The sequence below is a fragment of the Kryptolebias marmoratus genome, linkage group LG18 (assembly GCF_001649575.2).
Source record: "Kryptolebias marmoratus isolate JLee-2015 linkage group LG18, ASM164957v2, whole genome shotgun sequence".
Classification (NCBI taxonomy): Eukaryota; Metazoa; Chordata; class Actinopteri; order Cyprinodontiformes; family Rivulidae; genus Kryptolebias; species Kryptolebias marmoratus.
In genome coordinates this window covers 8,567,809-8,578,125 of record NC_051447.1, presented here as the reverse complement: position 1 = coordinate 8,578,125, position 10,317 = coordinate 8,567,809, and the positions used below count along the sequence as shown (strand labels likewise).

The 10,317-nt window shown below is 46.7% G+C and overlaps 2 protein-coding genes across 2 annotated transcripts; both read left to right on the top strand.

The window, feature by feature from the left end:
- Nucleotides 1–2,879: 2,879 nt before the first annotated feature.
- On the top strand, nucleotides 2,880–6,183 carry LOC108233194 (tripartite motif-containing protein 35). Its single transcript, XM_017411486.3, has 6 exons — nucleotides 2,880–3,562; nucleotides 3,918–4,013; nucleotides 4,111–4,341; nucleotides 4,432–4,454; nucleotides 4,546–4,664; nucleotides 4,806–6,183. Exons 1-6 carry the CDS (start codon nucleotides 3,134–3,136, stop codon nucleotides 5,348–5,350), a joined length of 1,443 nt encoding a protein of 480 aa, XP_017266975.1. The 5' UTR covers nucleotides 2,880–3,133; the 3' UTR covers nucleotides 5,351–6,183.
- Nucleotides 6,184–6,852: 669 nt separating this feature from the next.
- On the top strand, nucleotides 6,853–10,247 carry LOC112450374 (protein mono-ADP-ribosyltransferase TIPARP). The gene is made up of 6 exons (XM_025004985.2): nucleotides 6,853–6,967; nucleotides 7,335–8,114; nucleotides 8,213–8,381; nucleotides 8,478–8,665; nucleotides 9,119–9,388; nucleotides 9,475–10,247. The coding sequence occupies exons 2-6, from the start codon at nucleotides 7,348–7,350 to the stop codon at nucleotides 9,926–9,928; spliced, it is 1,848 nt and encodes a 615-aa protein (XP_024860753.1). The 5' UTR covers nucleotides 6,853–6,967; nucleotides 7,335–7,347; the 3' UTR covers nucleotides 9,929–10,247.
- Nucleotides 10,248–10,317: the final 70 nt, after the last annotated feature.

Here is a 10,317-nt window from a genome sequence, read left to right as displayed (position 1 = left end):
TTTATCAGCGTTCGCTCACGTTTTACAGCCCGGCTCAGTTGCGCGGCGCACAGCGGTGTGGGGTTATGCTTTATCTGTAACGTTCTTCAAACTGGACTCCCAAATGTTTGTTTTGTTTTGGGTTTTTTTTTTTTTTTTAGGTCCAGCCACAGGTGAGCTCCTCCGGGGACCATCAGGCTGTGGGGGCCCTTGGGTTGTCCGTCTTGTTTGTTTTCCTGCCTGTCCTCGTTAGATGCTGAGAGACTTGACGCGGCCATCGCCCCCCCTTTTTTTTCTCCTCAACTCAGATGAACCTCTGCGGCTGGGTGGGAGCAATAATGAATCACCATTAGCCCAGGTCAGATGGGCTGACAACCAATTTGTGAAGTGGGGGGGGCTATGGGGAGGCTGACATCCAGGTGAGTGTGAGAGCGCCCCTGCTTCATCTTCAGCTAACGCAGATGGGTTTTGGGTTTTTTTCTTCAAAGCTCACACTAGAGCTGGAGATCGTTTTCTCTCACCATTTATCCGCTCGCCTCAAACTGCTGGGAGTTCTTCTGCAGGAGTCCTGCCTCAGCCCTGCGGGGCGACAAGTGGGAACATCCTGACACCTAGTGGTCGAAAACAAGCACAAACAGCATAATAATTACAAAATTGAGCATTTGCTTAAAAGGCCAAGTTCCTGTCCAAGTCTAAAAAAAAAGGCAGCTGAAAATATCAAACGTTAAAGCAAAAGTAAATGCTGTGAATGACTCTCAACTACTACCACGCCGAGTTTCAGCTCAACATCTGTAAAATTAAACGAGTTGTAGCTATTTATGTGTTTTCTATAGTTGCTAAGCTGTGGCAGTCATCTTGACTTGGGTTAAATCCAAAAGTTAATCAGCTGTAGATGTGCACCTGATAATTACTTTCTGAGAATTTCATTAAAATCTGTCGAGTGGTTCATGAAATATTTTGCTAACAGACCAACAGGGTTGACTCCAACAGGTAATGGCCATGGTTTAAAGCAAACAGGTCCCATAATTTGTTGTGCTAAAAACACATGTTTGGAACAAGGTTCAGCTACAGCAAGACCAAAGTTTAGCTCAGTAACTGTAAAATTGGCTGTGCAATAGCCATTTTTGGGTTTTCTAAGATCACTTGGCTGTGGCGGCCATCTTGAATTGGGTTGGCCCCAAAAGTTAATCACTACTAGAGGCTCATTCATTGATTACTTTCTGAAAGTTTCATTAAAATCCATCCAGGGGTGCATGAGATATTTTGCTAACAGACAGACTCAGTTGATTGCAATACTTAATGGCAAAGTTTTAAACACAGACCTTGTGTGATCAGGTGATGCTCAGAGTACCCGTTGGGGATGACTCTCAGCTACTACCATGCCAAATTTGAGCTCAGAAACTAAAACTGACTGAGTTGCGAGCATTTCTTCGCTCTATAAGGTGGCTTTGCTGCGGCGTCCATTTTAACTCGAGTCAACGGAAAAAGTTAATCAGCTGTGGGTGGTCAACAAACGATCGCTTTCTGGAAGTTTCATTCATATCCATTCAGTGGTTTGTGAGATATTTTGCTAACAGACAGACAAACGCAGATGTGCGAAAATGGGCAATAACGTCATCGCTTCTCCTTTGACTTTAATCAGTAAAATGTAACCAAAACTGTATTCACTGCACTTGCCAAATGGCTCATAAATAGCCTATAAAAAGATAAAAAATAAAATGCAAAACAGTTCATTTTATAGCACGCACAGACCACAGTTCTTACTCAAATAGACACGTGGTCATGGAACCGGGCTTGTTGTAGTTTTGTGTGTTCGTTTAAATATCAATAAAGTTAAAAGTTTTAGTGGCCAGCTGAAGCAGAGCTCAATCTGTCAGAGAGAAAAACAGCTATATATGGAGGGAACATCTGCTGAAAAAACAAACTCTCCTTCATGATGACAAACAGGCCATCTGTGTGGCTTGTTTCATGTCCAAGAAGCACACATTTCCTGCTCCGACTGAGCCAAAAAATAAATAAAAATAAAAGTTTGTCGAACTTCTGAGAAGTGGACTTTATGAATTCAATTTATCTTGAGCATAAGAAACGATCCATCACAAGAGTCCTTTTAGGGGGGTAAAAAAAAGGCAGGTTTTTAGGTGTAAATCTGCACATCTGGGGCTGAAAATGAAAAAGATTCTGGGTGTTTAAAAAAAAACAACGCACCGCTTAGTAGTTGGTCTAAAATTAACTTAGCTGTTTTTCTGGCAGACAATTAGTCGCCACCTGGAGAGAACGCAAAAAATAAAAAATAAACCTTCTCAATTTGTTCATGTGTTTATGAATATTACTGATTATATTTGCATTCTAAGTTGTAAAACCATTTCATTAAGTATGTTTGTGGTTTTTACAGTAAAAAACTAAGAATTTTCCACTCAGATTTTGTTTTTTGTGTTATTTTAGGTCTGTTGTGTTAATACAGTAGGGTAAAAGTAAAAAAAAAACAAACTTGAAATTCACACTTGGGAGGTTGTGCTGAAAAAAAAATGACTCCAAACATGGCAGGTTAAACCACTTTTAGGGTGAACTATAAAGGAAATTTAAAATAGTCCAAAAACGTCCAGTTTCAGCCTAGACCCCAGAGGGTTAATCCTACATTTGTGTTTAGGGTAATGAAAAACGCCTTCTAAGGGTTGAAATTGGGACACGTTTGCATTTCAAAACGCAATTATTTTCGAGCTTCATCACGCAGGAAAAGAAAAATAAAGGGAGACAGTTTTGTGTACGCAGAAAAAGAAAATATAAAACCCATAGGTTTATTTTAAAAAGCATATTGCTGCTGTTGTTTCCTTTGACTGTGTTTAAGCCATCTCCGGGGGTCAAAGGGTTTAAAAATAACGTTTTGCTTCTTGACTCCGCCCCCTTTTTGTGACGCAGAAAACCCGGAAGCAGGAAGTGCTCGCAGCTCGGCTGTCAGTGGTTTGTTTACTCCGTCTCTGGAACCTAAAATAGCCTGTAAAAGCTTGGCGAGCTGGTGTCGTTTTCCCTGCAGGCGGTTAGCAGACAACAGCCAGTGTGTGTGTGTGTGTGTGTGTTTTCTTGTGTTTGACAAGCCTCTGCCCCCTGGTGCTCCCGCTTTCGCTTTCAGGAGACGAGCAGGAGCGCGGTGCTCGCCATGGCGGGCAGGCTCTCTCTGCCCGAGGAGGACCTCACCTGCCCCATCTGCTGCGCCATCTTCCGGGAGCCCGTGGTCCTCAAGTGCGCCCACAGCTTTTGCGGGCCCTGCCTGCAGCAGTACTGGGCCGGCAAGGGACGCGGACGCGACTGCCCCCTGTGCAGGACCCAGAGCGTGGACGACCCGGTGCCCAGCCTCACCCTGAGGAACCTGTGCGAGTCCTGCGTGCAGGAGGAGGAGGCGCAGGGGGAGGAGGCTGCGGCGGCGGAGCTGTACTGTGACCCGGGGGAGATTTGCCCCCTCCACGGGGAGAAGCTCAAGCTCTTCTGCTTGCCGGACAGGAAGCCGATCTGCGTCGTGTGCCACACCTCCAGGGCGCACAAGCAGCACGACTGTTGTCCCATAAGCGAGGCTCTGCTGGACGTGAAGGTAAACGACGGGATTTTCCAAGTCCTCCCATTTTTCCCAATAAGGAACATGGCTTTACAGACTGGTGGACCTCTGCCCATCCAGTCCCCTCCTGGTCCTCCTGCTGACCTGCTGCCAAATAACCTAATTAGCCACAAAATGGCTCCTCCAGCTGTTATTCGTGCCACTTCCTGGTCTTTATCTATACAAATCCCCTTATTTTTATCCATTTCTCAGTTGAAACATTTGATCTGTTGTTAATAAAGCGTGGGTTCATTGGTTTCGTTTTTCGGAACTGGGGTTGTGTAAGTTTTTTAAAGAAAGTGTTAAGGTAAAATGGATGCCTTCAGAAGTCTTTTTTTAACTGTCCACACAGGAGAAAATCAAGTCTGCTCTGGGCTCGCTGCGAGATAAGAAGGAGACGTTTGAACGAATGAGGAGGACCTACGAGGACACGGTGGAGCACATCCAGGTGACGTTTCCTCCTCTCCTCTCGGAGTCGCTCCAGGTCGCCGTTAAGACTGCGGCGTGCTTAAAGCGGCGGTTTTGTTTTTCTGTGTTGTTTTCAGGTCCAGGCTCAGTTCGTGGAGAGGCGGACCCGCGAGGAGTTCGAAAGGCTCCGCCACTTCCTCCGCGCCGAGGAGGACTCCAGGATGGAGGCGCTGAGGAGGGAGACGGAGCAGAAGACTCAGGAGATGAGGCGCAGGATGGAGGAGGTGGAGGCAAATCTGTCGTCCGTGTCTGAAACCATCGGCGCTTTGGAGGAGGAGATAGCGTCGGAGGACGTCTCCGTGCTCCGCGTATGTTCCATCGTGCTCAGAATGTGGAGAAATAATGTTGCTTTCCAGTTTTTTTTCTAATGATTTTCATCTATTTTGTTTCTTTTCCAGAAAAGCAGCAGTACGCTGGCGAGGTAGGACGATGCAGTTTTTTGTTTATAAGCTTTACTTTTTCTCCTCCTTGTAGCGTTTGGTTTAAAAAGCACCTGTTTCTCATTTCTGCAGAGCCAACAGTCCCATTGAAGATCCGGTCATGGCTTCTGGAGCCCTCATAGATGTGGCCAAATATGTTGGCTCCTTAACGTTCCAGGTGTGGGAGAAGATGCACAAAATTGCCAAATACAGTGAGTTCCTGTTGTTTTAAATCGTAAAAAAATAAGGCTTTAATTCCCCCGCTGAAGCTTCAGATTCACACCACCTTTGAATAAACTTCCTGGTGAAATCCGGCTGACATTTTATTTATTTTTCTGTCGCATCTCGTTCAGCTCCAGTCACCCTGGACCCCAACACGGCGGCCCCCTGGCTCATTCTGTCGGACGACCTGACCGGCGTGCGCGACAGCGACGACAAGCAGAGGCTTCCCGACAACCCGGAGCGGTTCGACCCCGACACGGCCGTCCTGGGCCGCGAGGCCCTGACTTCCGGCCGGCACGCCTGGGAGGTGAACGTGGGCGACAACACGGCCTGGGTCGTCGGCGTGGCCAAGGAGTCCGTCAAGAGGAAGAAGAAGGTCAACTCGGTGCTGAACAACGGCTACCTGTGCGTGTACTTCTACCGCAAGATGTACTTCGCCGGCACCTCGCCGCTGACGCGCCTCAGCCTGAAGCGCAACCCGCAGAGGGTCCGGGTGCTGCTGGATTGCGACAAGGGCAGGCTGTCGTTCTACGACCCGCGCGGCAACACGCACATCTACACCTTCAAGCACCCCGTCACGGAGCCCGTCTTCCCGTACCTCTGGGTGGGCTGTCAGACGTGTCCTTTGACGGTGGAGCCGGTGGAAGTTTCCTTGAAAGTTGCCGAGTTTTCTTAGGAGTCCAGCTTATTCTAACAGCGCAGCTTCCACGTCTGCTGTGGTTCAGTCTAATATCCCCTAAAACACATTCATCAGAACAGCGTTTGAAGCTGTCTGGGTCTGAAATTGTCTTATTTCGGGGGTGGTGCCGGTGCACTTTTATATGGAAAATGAAGCCTAATCATCCGTGCGCTGACTGATTGAAGATGCTACTTGTATTTTACTAACAAATCATGGATTGTGGGTTGACGGTATGAGTGTTTTTATGCAATTCATGTTCGGACGAGAGATCTTTTATTGTATGTGAAAAAAAGAGTACAGCGACACAAACGCTCAGAAGTGGCCTTAGACGCCTGCATTCCCAGAAACAATCACTGCACAGGCTCTCCTGTGTGGAGTTTGCATGCCTTTTTCCGGGGGAACTCTGGCTTTGTCTGCACATTTTATTCGACTTCGTGTGAGCGTGCATGATTTTCGATGAAGTGACCGGGTTAATAAATGTGTTTCGTATATTAGACTCATAGCCTCTTTTAATCAAAGTGCCTTTACTTTTAAGCTGTCTGTGGGATGCTCTTTTTTTGCACGTATTTGTATTCTCTCAGCCACTTAAAAAAAATCCAAATGTCAGTTTTGTCTATGACGAAGAAGTCACGCTGCTTCCCAGTTTCTGAATTATCTAATAAAACAGCCAATAAAGCTCTTTCTCGACAGCGTAGTTCAGTTTTTATGTCATTTGTCTGATCTATAATAACTGATTCCAGCACAAAACAAGTTTTTTTTTTTAACAGGAGGTTCTACTTTCTGTCAGAATCTGCTGGTAAACTCTGAATAAACTGGATAATTTGACGTTTTTTCCCTCTTGTGTGTCATCTTCTTGAGTGGAGAAAAAAAAATCAACAAAACACCTGCATCTCCTCAAAAAAGCCTCCTAGATTCATGTGATCAGTAACTATACGAGCGTATTTTACTTGTTTGTTTTTTTTAGAAAATGTCAGTATATGGTGTGTTTGTAGACATTATGTCATTACAGTCTGTCTTTTTTTATTTTACATGAGACAATTTTAAACCTCTATATATAACTTAACTTCTGAAGAAATAGGGCAAACACTGTTTTCCCATCTAAACACTAAAATGTTAGTTAAATCCAGAAACAAAAAGGTCAAACTGAGATTAAATATATATATATATATTATGCAACAAAACTCTTAAGAATGAATTAAATTTACAAGAATACTAACAGATGCAGGTTACTGTATGTTTTTTAAGAGATATTTTATAGGAGATATAACGTAATTTAAGCCTAATTTAAGGACAAATAGGCTGATTTTCAAGAAGAATCTTAAATAAACTCAACAAATAAAGCTTTGCTGTTTCACTAATGTGTCAATTTCTGCAACACTCTTATGTAAATACGAAATAAAACACTACATTTGGCCTCTTCTTTTTGCTAATTTATATTATTTTTTTATTTATTTCAAGTATCGCCACACCCACAGAGTACATCGGCTCGTTAACTTTTTTGTTCCTTCTCTCCGTCCATCTCTAACCTTTCTTTAGGCGACACGTTAAACATTGTCTTCGTTATTTTATATTATTATTATTTTAACTTTAAAACGAAAAAAGAAGGTGCCGACGGTAAGATTATCTAATTATTAGAACATGTTAATAAAGTGAATTATTTTATAAGCCAGTCGTAGCAGCTAAGCTAATGTAGCTACAAACTGTTAGCTTAACTTCGTCTAATAATTTAAATTTTGTTGTTAGGAGCTCAAAAAAGTACATTCATAGCAATTATTTCCAGACACAAGGCGTCAATGTATATTTTATGCTTTAAAGTGTGAAACAAGAATTAAATTAGCTTAATTTCCTCTTAAAAAAGATGGTTTTATTTCACAGTTGTTAAATTCTGATGTTGCTTCAAATAGGAAGTGAAATATCTAATTGAATCCCTTCAGCTTGGGCTATTTTTTTACTTGTTTGATTAAATTCTGATGCTTAAAAGGCTTTTACACTGGATGTTCAAGATGGCTGGCATTCTGAGCGGCAAGGGAACAAAAAGGAAGTTTGCCACCCAGCCTGTGGCCCCGGAGCTCGAGTCCAGGCCCTCCAGAGTCACCATGCTGAGCTCGTCCCTCCTGCGGTTCGAAATCCCCGCTGACATCAACACCAGCCTCCCGGTGTGGGACGCCGTCAGGTCCCAGAAGGTTGTGGTCGCCTGGACAGTCGACCCCTACAGCATCAGCGTCCACTTGACGCCCGAGGCCCCGAGGCAGAGGAACGCCGCAGCCGCCCGCAAGGGGAAAAGCACACCGGGTGTGGCGCAGACCTCTCGAGCGACTGTCACTCAGCAACATGGCTCCTCGCAGAGCGCCCCCTGTGTACTGCTTACCTTCTCCCAAAGCCCATTTGCTGTCTCCTCCGCTGCTGTGCCGCTGCCTCTCATCATCACTTATCCTCAGCGAGTCCTTCCAGACGTGGCGCCGCCGTCCGCCACCCAGCTGTCAGCGAGTGCGCCCGGCGAGCTGCAGGCCGAGGCGGAGGCGGCCGAGCCTTTGCCGTTCCACACCAGGAGCTCCCCAGACGTCTACATCTGCGACGACTTCCTGCTGGGCGCGTGCGGCGCAGGCGCAGCGTGCGAGCTGCACCACACTCCCTATCCCTTTCACTGGCAGCTGTGGTCCACGAGCGCCCACCGCTGGGAGGACCTGCCGCCTCGCGCCCAGGCGCTGCTGGAGAGGATTTACTGCGACGCGGATCAGGAGAACGTCTACCTCAAGGACGGGTGAGTGAGCGAGCGGCAGCCCGAGGCCGGAAGAAAGCCGGCGACGTGATTTGGCTCCTTGAAAGCAATGAACGCTTTCCGTTCGTCATTTGCTCCAGGCAGGTCTGCTACACTCTCAGCTTCGATTCCATGGAGTTGGACGATCTCTCGAAGTACGACGGGGTGAGACGATTAACCAACTCCGACAGCGCCATCAGGAACCCTCACTTTCCAAGCCAACTGAAACTCTACTGGTGGAACGACAACAACTTTCAAGAGTACAAAACGGTAAATCTTTTTTTTGTCATTCGTTTGCCGCCGATCAAAGCTCTTTTAGGTTGAGCCGAATTGTAAGCGTCCTCTCTTGGAATGTTCACGTTGCAGGATCTGTCCGACTTGCTCCTGCGAAAGATGAGCGAGAAGGAGACGGCGTGCTCCTTCCACATCAACCAACGGGAGTACAGAGTGGACTTCACCACCATGATGCAGACCAATGCCCTCACAGGCTTCCAGAGGGAGGTTCGCTGCAGACCCGCCTACCGCTCCCCGCGGTCCATGCAGCCTCACCTCAAGTTAGTGTTCTGGATTGTTCTTTTTCTTCTTATTCCCATTGTTGTTTTGCTTACAAACGCCAGTTAAAAATGATAAGCTCTCAGAGCTGCGGTGCTTTAGTCGAGTCGGAAATTAGTACGAGGAAAGGGATAGCAGGATCCGATCTGAAAGAAAATATAGGAACCAAGCAGTTTGTTAGGAAGACACAACCCCTATAGTTTTTTGGATGTATGTAGCTTGTATTTTGGATATTTAAAACCCTTTTTTTAACAAATTAAGATGCTTAAACTGAAGAAATATGGTCTCTACGTCCATTTCCTATCAGCGTTTCCACAAAAGCATTTCAAATCAGCTGGAGGCTTTTCAGAGGTTTACTCCAAACTCCATCCTAGAGGGGGGAAAAAAGATAGTTGGACTAGTTTTTCTGCGTCAATAAGTTATTTAGAGGAAAGCAATCTGGCAATCCCTTTCAGGACCGGGATCCAGGTTGGCGTCTCCCAGCCGGACAGCGGTCCTCCAGGGTCCGCCTTCAGCGTCAATCCTCTGGAGGAGTTCACCTCCTGGTACCCTCCCGTCTGGCTCCGGCCCGCAGGGGAGGACTACAGCCTTGTGGACGTCCCGATCGGAACGCGGGCCCATCGGACGGTCGAGGACCTCTTCCACGAGAGCCTGTCCGAGACCAGCATGGAGATCGTCAGCATCCAGCAGGTCCAGAACCTGTTCCACTGGGACAAGTACCAAAGGTTGTGCCGATCAGCTCTTAAATACAAGCTCCCTGGCCCGTTTTTTACTCTGCATATTAATACCTGTATCTGTGTTGGCGTGACAGGCAAAAGGCACACATGCAAAAGCAGCACTCCAAGTCTAAGGAGCCGTTGGAGAAACATCTTTTCCACGGGACGACCAAGGACGCCTCGGAGAGCATCTGCCGCAACAACTTCGACCCCAGAGTAGCCGGGCTCAATGGCACTTCCCTGGGCTACGGTACCTACTTTGCCACCACCGCACGGCAGTCCAACGCCTACACGGGCACGTGGGGGTTGGGCGGGGTGCACCACATGTTCCTGGCCAAGGTGCTGGTGGGAAGGACGTGCCCGGGGAAGCAGCACTACCGCCGCCCGCCGCCGCTCAACTCCAGGACTCAGCAGCACGTGCTTTACAACGCCTGCGTCGACAGCAAGGACCACCCCAGCATGTTTGTGGTCTTCGACAGCTGCCAGACGTACCCGTACTTCCTGATTAAATACAAAGAGTTCTCCCGAGAGGTCAACGTTCGCGACTGAACCCGGGCGCTGGCGGCACGGGAGGAAGTCAACCGTTCGTTCGAGAGTGTTCGTGATGGCGCGATTATGAGCACAAGTTGAGCGTTCATTCAAGGTCGCAGCGAATGTTCAGTTAAAGAAAATTATGTGCAAGTTCCACTTGAGAGTCGGGAAATTAATCAGGCGGCAAAGACGTGTTCCAAACATGGGATTTGTTTTTACTAAAAACAACTTTTATTTTTTGGTTATTTAAAAGAAATGACATCCAACGAAAAATATGTTGTTTCGGCTTTTCTTCTTCTTCCTTCTGCGATGTTCTAAATCAAAACTGGGAAAAAGGTTTCTGAAAAATAATGTTCCCACCGAGTCTATTCATCTTCCATCGGAATAAAATACCAAACAAGCCGGAT

Excerpts from the sequence above, each read along its gene's own strand:
- LOC108233194 (XM_017411486.3), top strand. The coding sequence starts at position 3,134 with ATGGCGGGCAGGCTCTCTCTGCCCGAGGAGGACCTCACCTGCCCCATC. Across the intron at positions 3,563-3,917 it reads AGGCTCTGCTGGACGTGAAG|GAGAAAATCAAGTCTGCTCT; the intron begins GTAAACGACGGG and ends CTGTCCACACAG. Across the intron at positions 4,342-4,431 it reads AGGACGTCTCCGTGCTCCGC|AAAAGCAGCAGTACGCTGGC; the intron begins GTATGTTCCATC and ends TTTCTTTTCCAG.
- LOC112450374 (XM_025004985.2), top strand. The coding sequence starts at position 7,348 with ATGTTCAAGATGGCTGGCATTCTGAGCGGCAAGGGAACAAAAAGGAAG. Across the intron at positions 8,666-9,118 it reads TCCATGCAGCCTCACCTCAA|GACCGGGATCCAGGTTGGCG; the intron begins GTTAGTGTTCTG and ends AATCCCTTTCAG. Across the intron at positions 9,389-9,474 it reads CACTGGGACAAGTACCAAAG|GCAAAAGGCACACATGCAAA; the intron begins GTTGTGCCGATC and ends TTGGCGTGACAG.